This window comes from Apis cerana, linkage group LG8, assembly GCF_029169275.1.
Source record: "Apis cerana isolate GH-2021 linkage group LG8, AcerK_1.0, whole genome shotgun sequence".
Lineage (NCBI taxonomy): Eukaryota > Metazoa > Arthropoda > Insecta > Hymenoptera > Apidae > Apis > Apis cerana.
In genome coordinates, this window is record NC_083859.1 from 8522691 (window position 1) to 8543239 (window position 20549).

At 32.6% G+C, this 20549-nt stretch overlaps 2 protein-coding genes across 10 annotated transcripts in view; one reads left to right on the forward strand and one right to left on the reverse strand.

Moving 5' to 3' along the window:
- The window catches only part of LOC107996417 (uncharacterized), a 61782-nt gene that overhangs the window by 29225 nt on the left and 12008 nt on the right, over positions 1-20549 (reverse strand). Inside the window, exon 1 of one of the 7 annotated variants that reach the window (XM_062078699.1) lies at positions 13443-13692. The exons of the other annotated variants lie outside the window; for them this stretch is intronic. The gene's annotated coding sequence lies outside the window, so the exon portion shown is untranslated. Of the gene's footprint in view, positions 1-13442; positions 13693-20549 lie in introns of those variants that run through there. 7 annotated transcript variants of the gene reach the window in all.
- LOC107996416 (adenylate cyclase type 6) overlaps positions 1-20549 on the forward strand; it is an 85118-nt gene that overhangs the window by 13864 nt on the left and 50705 nt on the right. For all 3 annotated transcript variants that reach the window (XM_062078695.1, XM_062078697.1, XM_062078696.1), the window contains exons 3-5: positions 7736-7999; positions 9099-9257; positions 19048-19261. In XM_062078695.1, the coding sequence (XP_061934679.1) occupies positions 7736-7999; positions 9099-9257; positions 19048-19261 (637 nt within the window). The remainder of the gene's footprint in view (positions 1-7735; positions 8000-9098; positions 9258-19047; positions 19262-20549) is intronic.

Genomic DNA, 20549 nt, shown 5'->3' on the forward strand with positions numbered 1-20549 from the left:
TCTCGGTTCCCGAGAATCGATTCGGAGAAGCACGAGTCGTTCGGCCACGACTCTCCAGGCTACAAATTGATAAAGTTGGCCGCGAAACTTGTCGGCCAACGAAACTGTGTCGTGATGGAAATTGTTCTCGTCGAATGGAAAGGAGGTTATAAACCCGCCACGAAGTCGAAGGGAGGAATATTGACTACTATTTCCCAAATATTCGATCCTTCCTTCTTCCTTCGAAATACGGGACGGGATCGAGGGGATAATTTTTCATTAAGATTCTAGTTCCTTGAGATCGATCGGTAAAAAAGGAAACCATATCGTTTCCTTTCCATTCGATTCTCGGTGTATCCGAGTTGTATCAACGTTGTCGTCATACGACGTATGGCGATTTTCCGCTGACAAAATTGGATCTCCCTCCCTCCCAAAAAGTACAAAAGAATTTTCCAGCGTTTTTTTCATTCGGATTTCCCTTTGTAACCAGAGTCGCCATTACTGCATTCAATGTTTCGGATATCTCTTCGCGTTTTTTCGCCGTTGATTTTTCGTTACGTATCGAAAAGATCAATCAGTCACCGCGTACGATTTCCGATTGGACGAATCGTTAAAAATTTCCGAGCGAGCAAGTTGGATAATTAATGGTCGAATACGGAAAATTGTGGGTGTCTGTATATTCACCATTATCCCCGATTATCATCGCGTTAAAATTTGAGCTGATTATTTCGAGGATGGCCACAAGTGTCGATGGAGGAGTGCCGCAGATTTTCCGTTTCAACGACCAATTATTGCGACCAGTATTGCCGCTATTCAATTTCAAACCCCGCATATTTGAGGCAAAACCGCGAAATCCAAGTTTCTCAATGATCCGCGATATATAAATTTAATCGTTGTTTCCAACTTTATTATTCAATCCGCATACACGCGTTTTAACTGGATTAAAAGACGGCGGAGCATTTCCCATTCGCGATGCATGTAAATACGATTATGAAAAGTTGCAAGTAAAAAAAAATTGGAAATGGAAAAGTCGAGGTTCTTTTAAGTTCTTTTAAGAAAAGAAAAAAAAAAGGGAAGAAAACAACGATTTTTCTTCGATATTCAAATCTTCGATATTTAAACGCGTTCGATAAATTTTTTTTCAATTTGAGAACTCGTAATATTATGCTTACTCCAATATTACGAATATTGAATATTAGTCGAATTGATTTTTGTAAATGTAAATTCTAGAGAAAAATCGTTATCGATAATGTTATCGATAGTGTGGCTGGTTATATCGGACGATCCTCGAAAATTTTCGATTATTTTCGTCATTAATGGAACGTGGTCGTAACGCGAAACGATAATAATTATAAACCATTTTAAGCGAGATGTCAATTACAAATTTGATTCTCATTAAAATAATATCCACCAGCTATCGATTATATTACCATGCGTCGGTAAATCGCGATCATCGAGCGAATATCAGAGCGAATAATTAACGAGGAACGGATCGAAATATTAATGAACTAGGATAGATCATCGTCCCATTTTCAAAATTGAAAGGAGAAGATTTGGTCAACAACCTTTGTCGATTCGATTAATTATAACCAATGAAAGATTCATTCGTCGATTTTCTCCTAACCTAATATCTTGTATCCGAAACGTTACTAACGCGTATAAAATATTAACAGTATAATTCGAAATATATTTCAATCACATTCTTATACTATGAATTCACTTCTTTCAACATATTTCACGATATATTAATTTAAATTATTCGTAAATGTTTCGTAAAATGACGAACAATGAGAGACAGGATAAATAGAGGAAAAAGTCTCTAGATAAAAGTCACTAGAAGCGAGATACGATACGAAAGGGGACGAGGGAGGGAGAAAGGGACAGAAAAGGGAAACTTTTTGTCACGCGATAGCCGTGCGTCCGATATTTCAGGTTCGAATTGTTTGAAAATTTGTGTCGGTTGATACGTTATCGGGCTTTTCGCACGTGCACACGTAATCGAAGAATTCAACGAATGTTTCGAGCGCGATAAATTTCACAGCGGGGTCCCACCGTGGAACGATAAGAGTCTATTAGCGAGCTCACGTATCGGTTTTCTTATCGTAGGTGCTAACTCAATTTTCATTAGAGAAGCTCGAGCAACAAACTCGACGAAAAAAATATTCGATCGTTTGGGGGGGAGGGAAAGAAAAAAAGAAACAATATCTCGAAAATTTTTTCCATTCTTCGTTTTCTACTCAGAGAAAGAGGATGAGTAATTTTTTTTATCGAACGAAATAATAGATTTTTCTTCTTTCCTCGAAATCGTGATCGATGAAAACGATGAATCTACGATCGAAATCCGATCTTTTTTTTTTTTTTTTTAAAGGTTAGGAGGTCAATGAGAACACTTCGAATTACCGGAATCATTGATCCTTTTGTAGTTTTATTAAATCCAGAATGCATCGACTGTCAAAAATCACTACAAATCCGCGCAACGTGATATTTTTATAGCCTGTCCGTCGAACGAATTGCACATTCGTACACGCACACAAGAACACACGCACAAAAGAAAAAGAATAATGGAAGAATTTCTCGTCTATTAGTTTCGTTTTCAATCTTGAACCGATGAATGCGAAATTATGAGAGATACCGAGTGGAGAGAGGGGAAAAAAAAAAAAAAAAAAAAAGATGGAATCGAATTAACAAAATTCCTTGATACAACGTCGGAACAATAGATCGTTCCACCGGTGGATTAATTCGCACGGCTGAATGGAAATAAGCTTTATGGAAGCTTTATCGATCAGCACGTGGAAGATTAATGTGTCTCTGTTTCCTATTGTTCGTGTATCCGAATCGCTTGCCATCCACGCAACCAGACCCAGAAATTTGTATATATTTTATTAATATGTACACGTAATTCGGAAGAAAATGATATTTCATGAAATTTTGAATATATATATATATATTTTTCCCGAATTTTCGAGAGAAATCGTTCGTGAATGCATTTCAATGTGTTGAAAAAAAGAAACGATCATAGATGCAAGGAAAAAAATATTTTTCCCATTATTTCTCGCGAATTTTTTTCTTTTATCGTTCCAATTTTTCCCGAAGGAAAAGTAACAATGTCGATGCAAATATTAAAATAAGGATATACAAGTCTTTCTTCTTGTTCTTCTGTAAAATCTACCCTGTATTTTACGATTTGAATCACAATACAGAATTAGTTTTTTTCTTTCTCGTGAGTTTTCTTTGAAAATTTTTTTCTGGAAATATTGAAGTAATGGAAGAAGAAGAAGAAGAAGGAGAAGAAGAAAAAAACTCTAGGAAACCAGCGAGCAACGCTGAAGAAAAATAAAGTTTAAAAATCCCCATTCCCGTTAAAAAGTCGATAAATTTCTTGGGAAAGAATCCCAAAGGAGATTTTTAATTGCGTCAAAAAGTTTGCTCGGATGATTAGAATGAGATGGAATGTTAATTCTCTCGACGATTGTTGTTTCGATTTGTTTGCCTTGCTTTTCCCTCCATTTCTTTCAAACGCTATTTAAAAAAAAAAAAAAAAATTAAAGAGATTTTAAACGCGAAAATTTAAATAATGTAACAAACTTGAACCAAGTCTAATTTCAAGTCTAATTCAAATCTGACACGAGCCGAGCTTGAATTTAATCCAACAATACAATTTGAAGGTTAATAATTCATTCATGCATGGATCTTCAAGTTTGGTATGCACGGATGCATACAGTTGAATTTGTATATTAAAATATGGAACGATCGAAACGAATTAATTTGCATTTATAAATTTTTAAATTTATATTTTATGCTTCGTGAGACGTCTTCATTAACAAGCAACTCGATCAAAAAAAAAAAACCTTATAAAATATTCGTTGAACGAAATATAAAAAATAAAGTAGAAATATTTTTATTTTAATAAATAAACATGCTCTCCGAAAACGATTAATTTCATTTTCTCTAAATTTGCAGTAAAAAACTTTGTCCCGTACCAACGATCAAAAATTTCGATCAAAATAATATACGGAAAATATATGGATATCTTCGTTAAATATCTCATTGAACAGAAGAGATTACGAATTCTGATGGACGCGACGAACAGGCTACGTATCCCCCTCTCCTTCGTGGTAAAATTTCGTGGAAAACCGAAATGCAAGAGCAATAATAAAAAGAAATGTCAAAAAATGACGAAACAATTTGTTATTCACGGTTCCTGATTCCGGACTTCGTACGGAGAATATATTCCCGAGAAAGAAATTATAATGGAAAAAGATATTACGTGTTCTCCAATCCGAGGCGAGGCGAGACGTTCAAGCTTTTCAATCCTGAGGGACAGGTTGGATGTTTTAAAGCCAGCGAAACCGTGATACATTTTCCAGTAGTGGAGTAGGAAAGGAGGGGGAAGAGATAAGATAAGGAAAGGGAGACGGAGAGAAAAAAAGACGAAAGGGATAGAAAGAAGAAGAGAAGAAGAGTGTATTTTCTTAACGTATTTCTTTTTTTAATGTATTTGTTTCGAGCCGAGGCGTTGCTCGCCCGTTCGAGGTATAACAAGCGTCCCAACCGAGAGAAGAAAACAACGTTTAAACACCGAGGATGCGGTTTCAAATAAATTTTTTTTTGTTCCTCGACGAGCAATCGTATCGTCGAGAAAATCGTTCCAAGGGAATATATATATAAGGATGTGGTGTGCGAAGAAGTCAAGTTAAATTGTATCTCTAAAATATCAAACTTATGCGTTTAAAGATTAGAACGAGAGTCGCCAGAGAGATGGATCATTCGTCACATTATTGGCGAAATTCATTGTAGAGAAAGATAAAAGGATTTCCACGTGGCATCTATTCCTTCTTCCCTTCGAAATAAATCTATTTTCATTTCGATCGAGCTTCTTAATTTTGATAAATTAATAGAATCGTAATTATTAGTGGCAAACTATATCTAATAATTACTTTTGAGAGAATTGAATAGCATTGGAATTCGTAGGAATAAAGCGGTCTCGTTGTGTTTCGAAACAGTTCCAATTTTCGTGCGGTGCGAGACATTTTCTACGAGAAATTCTCAGGATCGCGAGGCACGTGAAACACGACAGAAGCGGGAGAAAGCTTTCCGATGTATTAGCTGAAAACCGGGAAAAGCTGAAAGACCGTCCAAGTCGTATTAAATTTTCTTTTAACTTAGTCAGACATGGAAGCCCCACCTATTCACTTTTGCTCCTTTCATCGTGTCTTATCTCCGCCCATTTTATTGGCCGTGGCCAATCATTTCTATCAGAATCCACTCCTATAAGTGTATGTGTGAGAGAAAGAGAGACAGAGAGAGAAGGAAAAAATTAATAAAGAAAAGATTCTCGAAATCGAACGTATCAAGGAAATTTCTATTTTACGAATCTTTCGTTCCAGAACGATTCTTAAAATCGAAATATCTGAAAATTTTTATTTTGCCTCTCAGATCAAAATACCAGAAAAATTTTATTTTGATCTCTTTTGTAATAGAATGACATGAACGAGGATTTCTTATTCGTGCGTATTTTCAAGTAATTTTCCATGTACCACTTTAAACAATCGATCGGTTCTTTTTCACAATAATTATTACATAAATGAAATATCGAAGAAGAATGTACTCTCCAATTTTCGATCGAAATAGCAGAGTTTTCCACGCTCAATCTTCCTTTTGTATACACATTTTCAACACAAATCACTAGTTCTTTTAATAATTACTCGTACATAAATGAAAGAACCAATATCCAAGAAGAATTTATCTTCCAATTTTCGATCGAACGTAGCAGAACTTTCTATTCAACTTTTGTATAGGCAACACAAATCGCCAATATTCTTTTACAATAATTATTCGTACGTAAATGAAAAAGAGTCGATATCTTTCAATTTTCGATCGAAGGTAGCAGAATTTTCCATATATCCAACTTTCAACATAAATGTCACTAGTTCCTTTACAATAATTATTCGTACCGATATCTTTCAATTTTCGATCGAATATAACAGAATTTTTCATATAAATGTCACTAATTCCTTTACAATAATTATTCGTACCGATATCTTCCAATTTTCGATCGAATATAACAGAATTTTTCATATAAATGTCACTAGTTCTTTTATAATAATTATTCGTACGTAAATGAAAGAGTCGATATCTTTCAATTTTCGATCGAAGGTAGTAGAATATCCAACTTTCAACACAAATGTCACTAGTTCTTTTAAAATAATTATTCGTATATCTTTCAATTTTCGATCGAATATAACAGAATTTTTCATATAAATGTCACTAGTTCTTTTACAATAATTATTCGTACACAAATGAAAAAGATCGATATCCAAGAAGAACAACGTATCTTCCAATTTTCGATGATAGAACAGATTAATAAAATATCACGCAATATCTATTTATATACTTCCCTTAAACGATATCATTCGGGTCCTTTCCCCCAGATCGCTTCACCCTCGCTATTCCTCACCCGAATTCCATCAGCATCCCCGATGGTGACTCACCACCGCCCCCATTGCGCGATAAGAAAACAACGCGTCCAATTTTCGATCGAACGAATCTTCTTCTATTCTTAAACCTTTGCGCTCGATCACTTTTTCACTTTCGGGCGAAGAAGAGATAATTTTGCGCGGCGTAAAACGATTTCGAACGTTTAGCAATGGAGAATAAAAAGCTAAGGCGACTCTCAGCGCCACGACGCAGTGGTGGACGAACAATGTATTAAAAATTCATTTTCAATGTAACGTTATTATATAATACAATCATATATTAAAACTCTTTTTAAACGTTTACGGATTAAACGAAATACGCGTTTATAGGCAGAGAACTGATCGATCACATTTCGATAATTACAGAAATATTCTGTAAATTTATTAAGAATATTTAAATTTCAATTTTATCGTGGATAAGACATTTAAAATATTTATTTTTTTTTAGTGTATTTTTATAGTTCATATTTAAAAAACTATAACTTCGTTTCGCTCTTTTCATTTTTAATTAAATATTTATCAATTTCTTTTTTCGTTCCAAGTTGTGTTATATGTTTTCCCTATATATTTGTGTATTTATATATTTTTTATGTATCGATTACTTGCCTTTTCTTTATTCCATATTAATTAAATGCAACGTTAAATTTTTCTATTATATTTAATTATATTTTTATACATTTTCAGTGAAATAATGAATTAAAAGCGATATCGTTTTCTAAAAATCAAATCTCCATATAAGCTCGAAATCGGAAAAAAATAATTTTGTCCAATTCGATCCTATCTTTCGAACCATAATCTCTTATGCTACATTTCTTTATCTCCAATAAGAGCGCGAATGAGCGAACTGATCCACGAATAGATTTTTACCTCTTTCTTTCTTTATTATTATTTTCTTTCTACATCATTTAAACGCGAAACCTTCAAAATATAGAGATAAGATATTCAACGTTAATTCTCCAACGTTAATTCAGATCCACAATTGGCGAAAGGTATTGTTACAAAAATTTCGTAAAATTTAGAAACCCTAACAAAAAAAAAATAAAATCAAATACCTCAAAGAACCTCAAAGAAAATGAATTTGATTTTGAACTCGACCGAGATCCGTTAGAAAAATTAGAGAAAATGACAAGAAGTGACATTTAAAATTTTGTAAAAATCCAATGGACAACAAGATTGGAACAACATCTAACGAATCTAAATCATTTCACGTTCCAAAGAGACCGAATAACACAATCGTACGTCACGAGATTCGTTCCTTAACCGTTTTTTTCTTTGCGCAGGGCGAGGTCGCGGCCAGATCCGTGGCCGGATCCGTGAGAAGCACGAGGAGATGGGCGAGCCTCCGACAGCACGTGGCAGCTAACGAAGGCGGGAAGCCGAGGGTCGAGTTGCTGCTCGATCCGCCCGATTCCAAGTCCTCGACCCCGTCCTCCCCCCAGCCGCACACCCCCAACACCCCGCGAACACCCCACACGCCCTCGAGGAAGTCGAATTGGGAGGTGATCGAACACTTCACCGGCGCGCCGCGTCCCTCCATCGTCACGGTGAGTCAGTCGTGGCATACGGTGCTGCTACGAGATGGACCGAGTCTATTTTTCCTTCTCACCCCTTTTCTTGTCCTCCATTCCCATCGATCGAACTTGGAATTAAGCTGTGTCATCGGTTAAGCTTTATTTCATCGCTTTCGTTTCCTCATCCCGAATTGGAGGAGCATGATCAAGTGGTTTTTCGATACAGATATATTAATTTTCTTTCTTTCCGTAGAATTCGTGGAACTTTTTTTCGTTTTTAACAGTAGTTTGATATGTAGAAGAGATTATGTATTAGGATTTGGGATATTTTTGTAAAATTTAGAAATTTTCATGAAACTCGAAATCTTTCAATAAAAATTCTTTGGAGATATTATTAATTTTTTTATTTTTATTTTTATACGTTTAATAATTAGAAAAGATTATATATTAGGATTTGGGATATTTTTGTAAAATTTAGAAATTTTAACAAAAGTCGAAATCTTTCAATAAAAATTCTTTGGAGATATTAATTTTTTTATTTTCGTAAATTTTGTTTTTTTTTTATTTTTATTTTTAACATTAATAAGTTAGAATAAGAATAGAATAGATTATATATTAGGATTTGAGACATTTTTGTAAAATTCGGTTCAGAAATTTTAACAAAATTCCGAATCTTTCAATAAAAATTCTCCAGAGATATCGGAATACTATTAATTTTTTTCTTTTCGTAGGTGGAATCGTGTCTTTTCTTTTATTTTTATTTTTATATGTTTAATAACTAAAAAAGATTACATGTTAAATGAATTTGGGATATTTTTGTAAAATTCATCGGAAATTTTAACAAAATTCGATCTTTCCATAAATACCGAAGCTGCATCGAAAACAAAAACAAAAATTACTCCGTTCGATAAAAATTTATTCCTCCTTCAACCTCTCCTCTTTGAGAAACTATTTAACAAGATTTGATTAATTTTAACACTGATCGCCATATACATAAATATATCATACATTATTTTTCCCTATTTTTCACTCCTCCTCGTTATGGAAGAAACAGGGATGAAATTGATTGGCGATCAGAGTTAGAAAAAAGCGGGAGGAAGGGATTTTAATCGGATGCGAATGGTGTCCACAGATGAACAGGGGGTCGGAGGTCGGGATAGGCATCACGAGCGAAAAGGAAATGATAAAGATGAAGAGGATTAACACGTCGATGACCCAACCACCAAGGAAATGCGCGCTTTGCCGTTTTTTGAAGTCGCTCTGCGCCTCCCATCATTTCAAAAATTTACAGGTAAACGACGAATCTTCCTTTTTTTCTTTTTTTCTTTTTTGATTTTTCGAATTCAAATTCAAATTCTTCGAACTATCCAATTATCGGAGATAAAATAGAGATTCAAGAAGAAATTTAAGTTTATTGTAGTATTGCAATAATTTTGAATTAAATAATATTTAGGAGGATAATCGATCGAGATTTTAGGAAAAATCTTCCCACAGAAAAGTATCTGACTACTCAAATATTAAATGTAATTAATATTTATGCTATTAAAAATTTTTCGTTACACTTTCGATCGAAATAATTTTATCAACGATTAGCAAAAATTTTTCTACGAAAAAGAATAAATATAAGAAAAATTACATTTTATATTGAGCAAAGAAAATATCTAACAATACCTAATAATAATAAAAAAAAATTCTTCGTTACACGTTCAATCGAAATAATCGATTATCAGAAAATCTACGGAAAATATCATGAAAATTATATTTTATCTTAAATATCTGATTACTCAAATATTAAACGTAAGGATTATATTAAATTTGTGCCATTAAAAATTCTTCGTTACACTTTCCATCGAAATAATTTCATCAACGATTACCAAAAATTCCACGAAAAAGATATAAGGAAATAAAAATTACATTTTACATCGAGTAAGAAAATACCTAACTTTACCTAATAATAAAAAAAAAAAATTCTTCGTTACACCTTCAATCGAAATAATTTTATCAACGATTACCAAAAATTTTTCCACGAAAAAGATATAAAGAAATAAAAATTACATTTTATATTGAATACAGAAAATACCTACTCGAGTACTATTAAAGATAAGAATTAAAATTTTCCCTGTTATAATAATAATAAATTCTTCGTTACACCTTCAATCGAAATAATTTTATCAACGATTACCAAAAATCTTTCCACGAAAAAGAATAAATATAATAAAAATTACATTATTTTATATTAACTAAACAAAGTATCCGACCACTCAAGTACTATTAAAAATAAGAATCAAACTTGTTTCTATAATACCAAAAAAAAAAAAAAAAGAAATTCTATGTTAATTCTATGTTCTATGTTACTTTTAATAAAAACGAATGGAAATAATTATATCAAGGATTACCGAAAACAAGGAAAACTTTTAACGAAAAACATTTACACGTGAAAGGAATATCGTAACGTACAAGAACAATCCGGAAACTAATTAACAAAAGTGAAATACGTTGGAAACTAATAGTTACTCCGAAGCACTATTACGTGCAAAATAAGCGAAAAACTTTTGCAGCAAAACTCGGGCGGAAAATATGTGGCGGGGCACACAGTGGGAGAATGTTCTCTCTAATAACGATGATTTAATGGCGGAACGTCGAAACGAAATGGTGGGAAAATATTCCGAGAGGAAACGTACGTATTTGAAAACGAGGATACGGTATAATAATTGCGGATCCTTGTTCTTCGGTTAACGGACGGACAATCGCGCAACAAGTTCGCGGAAATCCGGAAGGGGAGAGTCGAGGAAACTGGTGCACCTGTGTTCCTATTTATTTCCGTCGATTCCGGTAAACAGGCGTGTTCGCGATTCGAATTAAACAGGCGAAAATTTTCCATTTCCTACTTGACAATGGAATTTTATTGTGTTCGATTGATTAATTATTAGTTTTGGGAAAATATTCGTATCGATCTAATTGTGATAAGCAATCGATAAAAGATTTCCATCAACCGCCAGAAATTTGTATTTCCTTTTTGGTAATGGAATTTGGAAAATTATTCTATTGTGTTCGATTGATTAATTATTAGTTTTGGGAAAATATTCGTATCGATCTAATTGTGATAAGCAATCGATAAAAGATTTCCATCGATTCGAATCTAGAACTTAAACCGCGAAAATTTTCTGTTTCCTATTTGACAACGGAATTTGGAAAATTATTGTGTTCGATTGATTAATTATTAGTTTTGGAAAAATATTCGTATCGATAGTTCATCTTCTAATTGATAAGAAATCGATAAAAGATTTTCATCTAAACCGCGAGAAATTTTTATTTCCTATTTGACAATAAAATTTTATTGTGTTCAATTGATTAATTATTAGTTTTGAAAAAATATTGGTATCGATATTTCATCTTGTAATTGATAAGGAATCGATAAAAGATTTCCATCTAAACCGCGAGAAATTTGTATTTCCTATTTGACAATGGAATTTTATTGTGTTCAATTGATTAATTATTAGTTTTGGAAAAATATTGGTATTTCATTTTCTAATTGATAAGGAATCGATAAAATTTTCGTTTCGATCGTTTCGAATCTGCAGAACTTAAACCGCGAAAATTTTCGATTTCCGTTTGACAATGAAAGATCGAATTCATTTTCAATTGCAGAATTCATATTCCAATTGAATTTGATTCATTAATTTTGGAAAAATATTGGTCTCGATACTTCATCTCATAATTGATAAGAAATCGATAAAAGATTACCATCGTTTCGAATCTGCAGAATTTAAACCGCGAGAAATTTGTATTTCCGTTTGACAATGAAAGATTCGAATTCATTTGCAGAATTATTCATATTCCAATTGTATTTGATTCATAAATTTTGAAAAAATATTGGATACACTTCATCTCATAATTGATAAGAAATCGATAAAAGATTTTGATTTCCATCGTTTCGAATATATTCCCGTTTGACAATGAAGAATCGAATTCGTTCTCGTTGGAAAATTATTGCTATCGATACTCGTTCCGAATCGTTTCGTAACTGACAAGAAATTGATATTAGAATTTTCATTTCCATCGATTCGAAACTCCAGAATTAATCCGCAAAAAAATCTGTATTTCCGTTCCGATAATGAACAATCGAATTCGTTCACGTTGAGAAATTATTCGTATCGACACTCGTTTCAAATCATTTTATAATTGACGAGATATTGGAATTTGATTTAATAGTAATTTTTAGAGAAATATCGATTTTAAATTAAAGATAACAATTTCAAGTTATTTCGTTCCGATAATGAATTATAAAAATTACGTGAAACATAAATAAAATGTCATTAGACGATCAATAATAGAATAATCGATCGTTTATATATCTCGATCATCCATCATCTATCAACGATGAAAAAATGAAACAAAAAAACTTTATTATTCATTATAATACCAAAGTAATATTAATTCCTAATTCTCACCCTCCTCTTTTTTTAAAATTCAGATAAAACAATCGATTATTAACGAAAGGAAAAACATATCAATAAATATTCATCATAATATTAAAGAAACTAGAATACTAAAAAAAAAAAATTATTATTCATTACAGTATTAATTAGCATCAATGTTAATTCCTAATCCCTTTTTTTAAATTCGCAGATCAATATCGATTATCAACGAAGAGAAAAATATATTAATATTCATCACGATATTAAAAAAACTAGAATACTAAAAAAAAAATTATTGTTCATCACAGTATTAATTAGCATCAATGTTAATCCCTTTTTTTAAATTCGCAGATCAATATCGATTATCAACGAAGAGAAAAATATATTAATATTCATCACGATATTAAAAAAACTAGAATACTAAAAATTAAACTAAACTAAATTAAACTAGAATACTAAAAAAAAAAATTATTGTTCATCACAGTATTAATTAGCATCAATATTAATCCCTTTTTTTAAATTCGCAGATCAATATCGATTACCAACGAAGAGAAAAATATACTAATAAATATTCATCACGATATTAAAAAAACTAAAAAAATACTAAAAAAAAAATTATTGTTCATCACAATATTAATTAGCATCAATATTAATCCCTTTTTTTAAATTCGCAGATCAATATCGATTATCAACGAAGAGAAAAATATATTAATATTCATTACGATATTAAAAAAACTAGAATACTAAAAATTAAACTAAACTAAATTAAACTAGAATACTAAAAAAAAAAATTATTGTTCACAGTATTAATTAGCATCAATGTTAATTCCTAATCCCTTTTTTTAAATTCGCAGATCAATATCGATTACCAACGAATAGAAAAATATATTAATAAATATTCATCACGATATTAAAGAAATACCAATTCAAGCTTAAAACAGAGTGTCGAAAGATAATGGAATCGATGAAAAGGATGGAACGTCGACTGTTCCATCCGTATCGATACACGGATCGATTCCATCATCGTGGCCGGATGATGGACAAGTATAAGTACCTACGTCATTCGAGGCGCACCGCGAGCGCTAGGCGGTCGCTATTTCCGGAAATATGGAATTGTTTATCGCCACGGATGATCGGCCGTATATTGACAATCTTGTTCACTCGTGTTTACGCACAGCTTGTGGTTAAAAAATCGGTACGTTCGCTCGCTACGCGCAACCGTAACGCGAAACCAACGAGATAAAACGGACGAGTCGAAACGGCATTGGGAACCGTTTTTAATCCCTCTTTGTCCATACTCGTTCAACGACTGTGAACAAGCTCGCGTTACATTTTCTATCACCGCTTTTATTTCTAGACGAGTTCGAGTGCAATCGAATTGATTAAAACTCGATCGTTTTGTTTGTTTCTTTCATTCGCTCCTCGGGTTAAGTGGTTTGCTAGTTTTTCTTCCTTCATGTACGACGAGATAGGCTTGCCTCAATCAAAGCGCGACTCGATTCGACAAGCTATTCGAGATCACACGTTATCATTTGATTACCATAAGATTTTTATTTTCAGCCCAAAGTAACCTCACGAAAATGGGTTAAATTTTAGTTAAATTTGGAATAGAAATTGAGGCTTGTATTTGAACAAGAACGAAAGGTGATTAATTAAATCCAATCTCTTTTTCAATCGTTCCATGTATTTAAGTAGAAATTTCTTAACGAAACTTATGCAATTTATACAATCTGACACGAATGAATTTACAGATGTTAGGTTTTCCAAGTATATTTTCCTTCATTCTTATAACCAATTATCATATCGATTCTTTTCGCAAAGGCGGTTACTTTTAGTTACATCTAGTGGAATTGAACGTTTTCTTCCCTTTAGATCGATCGGAAGGGCAGAGAGATTTACAGCTGGCAAACGCAAAGCTGCGAATCGAGAGATCGTCCAGGCTCGGATTAAACAGGCGTAGCTGAAGGCGATTAAGGATATCTGCTCTTCTAGGTCAATTTGTATCGAGCTAAATTCGTAACATATTTCCAATCTTCGAGTGGAAACAGATATATAATAATAATTCGACGAGAAGAGTCGAGATTTTTTTTCTTTTTTCTTTTTAACTCCAATGCTGCGCTCTCAACGGCGACCATATTTGTTTATGCTTGATTTTTTTAAATATCGCTTCACGAATAAATTCCTGAGCTCTCCACCTATGATCTTATAAAGTATAATGTATAATATCGAATGATTACATTTTTTTCATCTTAGAATTAGATCGAACTATATTCTCGGCGTTGGTTTCGTGGGAATAGAAACATTATTTTCGAAGTTAGTTCGAGGATGAGTTTGATTTTTGGTTATTCAATCACGAAATTATTTCTATTCGTTAATTGACGAGAAAGACAAGGAAAACAGAGACGTAAATATGAAAAATAAGAATAATAGACAGTGAGGGCACGTTATTGGGATATTAGTTCAAGATTTTTCGTTATTAAATAACGAAATTATTCCCAGAAGGAAAATAAACACGTAAATAAGTAAGAGAAGGTGAAAAATTCGTTAAGAAATTGAGGATAATATATTTTAATGCATCTTGGTAATTACTTTATTATCAAAATATCGCGCAATCTAAACTTTAATACTCGACAAATTTTCCTTCATTTCACGTAAAGATATGTAAAATATTAAAGTATAAAAGTTTCAATTCGCGCATGAAATCGTTTAACCGTAAGAAATTCATTCAAATGGGGGAAATGCAGAGTTGCCAATTCGAAAAAGGGTTAAGTTTCCCCCAAATATATCGCCATTTCTTCACTCGATTCCGTTTCAAAAAGACCGTAATTATAAATTGGCCAAGCCTAGTTGAAATAGCCGAAGGCTTCGCGGCAAGGGAAACGGTTTCGAATATTAATTAACGTCCGAGCTCTCTTTTTCTTCAAAGACCAACATCCCCCAAGATATTTCTTAACTCCTCAAAGAGTTGGACAACTTAGGAAATTAACTTCTGCCGCCAATATTTGCGAAAACAGGCAAAGTTTTCGTTACCCACTTTTTCTCGCTTCTTTATCCTTCAAAAAGAAAAAAAGAAAAAAGATGACTGACTTTGGTGGTCAGAAAAGTTGATTAAAATTCTCTTGCCAGATATTCAAGTTGACAAAAAAGAGATAGACAGATAGATAGATAGAAAAAGAGGAAGAAGAGAGATAGAAAAAAAAAACAAAGATAAACAAACCGTGGGATTAAGGGATGGAGCGGAGAGATGGAACGGGGGGGAGGAATGAAAAAGAAGGAACAACAATACGGTTGTGGCGTATTCAGTGATTTATTCCGGCTTTCAACGGCACGTCACCCACTCAACTTACCCACCGCACTCCACTCTTCCCTGCCTCCTTTAATTTTAGAGATCTCTAATTCGAGCACGGTTCCAAGTAAATTTAAACCATGGTTAGCAATTTTTTTTCCCCTCCACATTCCTCCGATGATCGAATCGGTTGCTTTTTCGTTTTTTTATTCAGTATTCAGATATAAGTCTTTGGTCAGCTTTTTTTTCTTTTTCGCGAACAATCATCCGAGAGGAGAAGATATTCGTAAAATAAATAAACAGGAGGTTAACAATGACTCGCGTTTGAATTCGAACGTCAATTTGAAATTGATTTTATTTGTGGAGAGAGAAGAAATTTTTGATAATGAATACGGAATTATGGTTGTAACTTAGATACTTTTAAATTTAAATCGTTTGTGATATTCGAAAGATGAATCTGGTTTATTGTGTAAAAATTTTTATTTTCTTCTTTTATTAATCTTAGATATTTTATTACCTATGAATAGCGAATTTAAAAAAAATTTAGATAGATTTTAGGCATCTTAAGAATTAATATATCCATAGAACATTTGTTAAATTTAATTTGGGTATATTTAAAATTTTGAATTTTAGAAAGATTCCAAGAATCGATGTTTCATCTCGATTACTTTTTTAAAAATTTAATGATAATCGAGTCTGATACAGAAATTGCGATAAAAATTAGTATAGAATACGATATAAGATACTTAATTGTTACTTTGTTGTGCGACGACATATTTAAAATCTTCAATTCTAGAAATATCAATAAGACCCTAGTAACTTTATTTATTCTAGAGACCCTAAGAATAAATGATCCATCTCTGTATTCACTATATTTCACTTTAAATATTTAATAACATTCAAATATAATACAGAAATTGCAAAAATTAAAAATTATTTTTATTAATTTAAAATTTTAAATTCTAGAAACTTCCATAAAAACCCTAAAAATTTGAGAATCCATCTATTCACGATATTCTTTTAAATTCTTTTAATAACAAATTCAAACCTAATACAGAAATTACAATAAAAATTAGAATATAGTATATACATCAGGAAATACACGAAACATATACATATATATATATGTGACAACGTTTCAAAGGAAATTTAAACGATGGTATATGCATTTTGATTGCATCCATATTCTTTGCACGCTCAACAGGGCGCGAATAAATCTCTAAATAAAACAACGTCTCCAATATTTTCTTTTTCACGCGGCGTTTGTTATTCCAACCCGACCTTGCTTTGTGCGCGATTTGTCTGTCAGCGTAAGGCGACCCAATATCTCGAAGGGGTTGAACCGAGACGTTGCCGTCACTGAATTACTCTCAACGAAACGAGCGCGCCACTTTCACTCTGGTGAACACGGTTAGTTCAGAGAGTTCGTCCCACGATTTCTCCTCATCTTTTCGCTTCCTTCGTTTCTCCGCTGAATTGTTTGTTCAAGCGTTGGTACCGCCGCCTAGTGACAATAATTGGAACTATAACGGTTTTCGAATTCGAAATCGACAAGATTTTGCAAACTATTTGGAACTGGATCTTTGACGAATTTATAACAAGAATATGGAATATTGTTTGTGCGTATTTCAATTTTTCCATTTTTTTCTTTTTGATGAATCGATTGAATCGAATCGCGTTGGTTACACATTCTAGGGAATCGATGAGAAATCAGTAATATTTATAATTTTCATTCAGGATGCAATAAAATAAAATAAAAATAAACGTTAAGCCAAATAATCGACAGAGGTTTTGCATGCAATCTCGATTCGGAGATTGTCCTCAAAAACTCGAAAAATTGGAAAGTTTCCTAGACCAGCAATGCATCCATTGCCGGATCGTCGATCCTAGTAATTATTCTCCTAGTAATTTTACGCAACAGTCCACCATAGATGGGCAAAAATTTAACAGTTCAAGTTAAGAATAAAGTTACTTCGACGATTTAATGTTCAAAACAATTGAGCAATAATAGCAACTATAACAGATACGAACAAATGTTATTTATTTTTTCAACTTTTTTGGATTAATATCCAACTTTGCCTCCAATAAAATACACGAAGCTTGCTATCGATAAAAATACTGGAATAATATTCGTTCATAGCTAGTCACGATTGATCTACTCTTCGTATAATCTCAATACAATAAATTATCGAAGCAACTTTATTTTTTAACCTCGATTATTAAATTCTCCCCAAATCTCTACGATTCTGGAGGGAGTCGATTATCTCTAGTAAGAAATTTCATTCTGTCCTTAACTCCGCAGGCTCAAAGAGGAAAAAGGTGTACGAGTACTCGAGTCGTGATAATTTTGCCAGTTTTCCACCAATTAAAATCAGCAGATTCTCCTGAAACCATCTTGAACACGGCTTAGAAACAGTAATGAGCAAAATTTGAATAAACCATATAATAATAATCGCAATATACAATATCAAACGAGATTGTAACACATACACGCTACGAATAAATTTTATTCCAATATTTTAACAAGTAATTTTTAATTTTTAATTACTCTTTCAACAAATTAACCGCCCGGTTAGAGACACCCAGTAGTAAAAAGAAATATCCGTACGATTAAACCGAATTAGAATCAATTATGTATGAAAAATCGAACCAATTAATTAATAATTAAATTCAACGGATTTTTATTGGGATAAGAAAAAATTTTTTCTTAATGCCAACCATCCGATTTTTAATCATGGAATAATAAATTTTTAATTTTTAATTACTCTTTCAACAAATTAACCGCCCGGTTAGAAATATCCAGTTAACAAAGAAATATTCGTACGATTAAACCGAATTAGAACTAATTATGTATAAAAAATCGAATCGGTTAATTAATTAAATTCAACGGATTTTTATTGGGATAAAAAGAAATTTTTTAATCTCAATGCCAACGATCCGATTAATCAATGCCGACTTAATCATGGAATAATTTTTAATTTTTAATTACTCTTTCAACAAATTAACCGCCCGGTTAGAAACATCTAGTTAACGAAGAAATAATCGTAAAAAATCGAACCGGTAATTAATTAAATTCAACGGATTTTTATTGTGATAAAAAGAAATTTTTCAATCTCAATGCCAACGATCCGATTCTTAATCATGGAGTAATAAATTTTTAATTTTTAATTACTCTTTCAACAAATTAACCGCCCGGTTAGAAACATCCAGATTACAAAGAAATATTCGTACGATTAAACCGATAATTAATTAAATTCAACGGATTTTTATTGGGATAAAAAGATATTTTTCAATCTCAATGCCGACGATCCGATTCTTAACCATGGAGACGGATTGAGAAAAGGGATTCGTATTCATTTCCTCTAAATATTTTCTAGGTGGAGATGCTGTATCAACGATACTTTCTACGAATGAACCAAAGCAACATGACGCACGTTCTTGGCCTATTGGCGGGACTGGCTCTCGCTCTAGGTGTGCTACTGCTCCTCAAACTGTTTCTGGACGGCAATCAACAATTTCTCGATACTTTGGAAAGACCGGAGAACTTATTTTTAGCGATAACGTTGATCACCTGTGTCGCGATCTACGCCGGTAAGTATATAATTCCAGGGCAAGATCTTACGAGATGCAAGCGAGATAAAAGCCTGCACTCACTGTAAGAACAGAGTAAACGGGTTCAACGATACTGGAAACAAGTTTCGTTCAATTAACATTTAATCCTTTGCACTCGCGTTTAAAAAGAGTTTAAGTTTACCAATCAACTCGGAATTATTTTTCATATTCAAAATGAAAATATTTTTCTGGGCATGTATTACAGGTTAACTTGCCGTTTTAGTAGAAAATATTTGAAAAATATGTAATTTTATCTCAATCCAACTAGTCAGTGAAACTTATATAATGTGTATATATATATATATTTTGATTTTTCGAAATTTTTAAAAAATAAATGAAACTAATTTCGAAAATTGGAATGAACACAGAGGAATATTCCTCTCGAAAACACAATCTTGTGTTACAACAACGATAATATACAATATATACAAAACAACGGTGAAAAACAAGCGAAAAAGTGAAAATGATACAAACAATGTTGAAAAAAATTACATTTTATAATTTTGCATCGTACGATATCGTGGAAAACAGTTCCCCCAACAGTTGGTTTTCCAGAACGAAACAGGAAAAATCATTTATTATCTTTTATTTATTCATTTTACTTTGCATAATACGCACGCATTTAAGCAAAAACTGAAAGAAAACATTGCAACAAGAGTGGCTAGAACGTAATACTAAAAATGTAAACACACGTATAACGATAAAAGGATGGCGACATACGAGTGCAAAGGGTTAACAATCGAAGATAATACGAAAATAAACTTAATTTCGAATAATTTCAAAACGTGATACAATAATCAGCTACAATAAATAATAAATGTCACTCGAGCATTATCGAAATTTTTAATCAGTTTCCAACATTGACGGAGATATAGCACTCATCTCCAATCCCCTCTTAATTCGCATTTTCGCAGAAAATAACGATTCGAGGAATAATCAAAGCCCGCGACAGTTGGAATAAAAATAGAATTCGGATTGGTTCGCGTAAAAGAATACTTAGAATCGTTAGAATAATCTAAGAGTAGATGTACTCCTTCGAGTAATATCAATTCGATGCGGTTAAAACGTTGGAAAGTCATTCAACAACATTCAGAACAAGTCAACAGAACTGAGAAGATTCACTTTTGCTAATTAATAAACGATCGTTTATCAATTATAAGTTTCGATATAATCCACCTAACCTAACGATAAATATCGAACGACACGTACAATTCTGAAGATTCTTCCCGATCGACTTATCCTCTAACTGATATCGCCAAATTTTTCG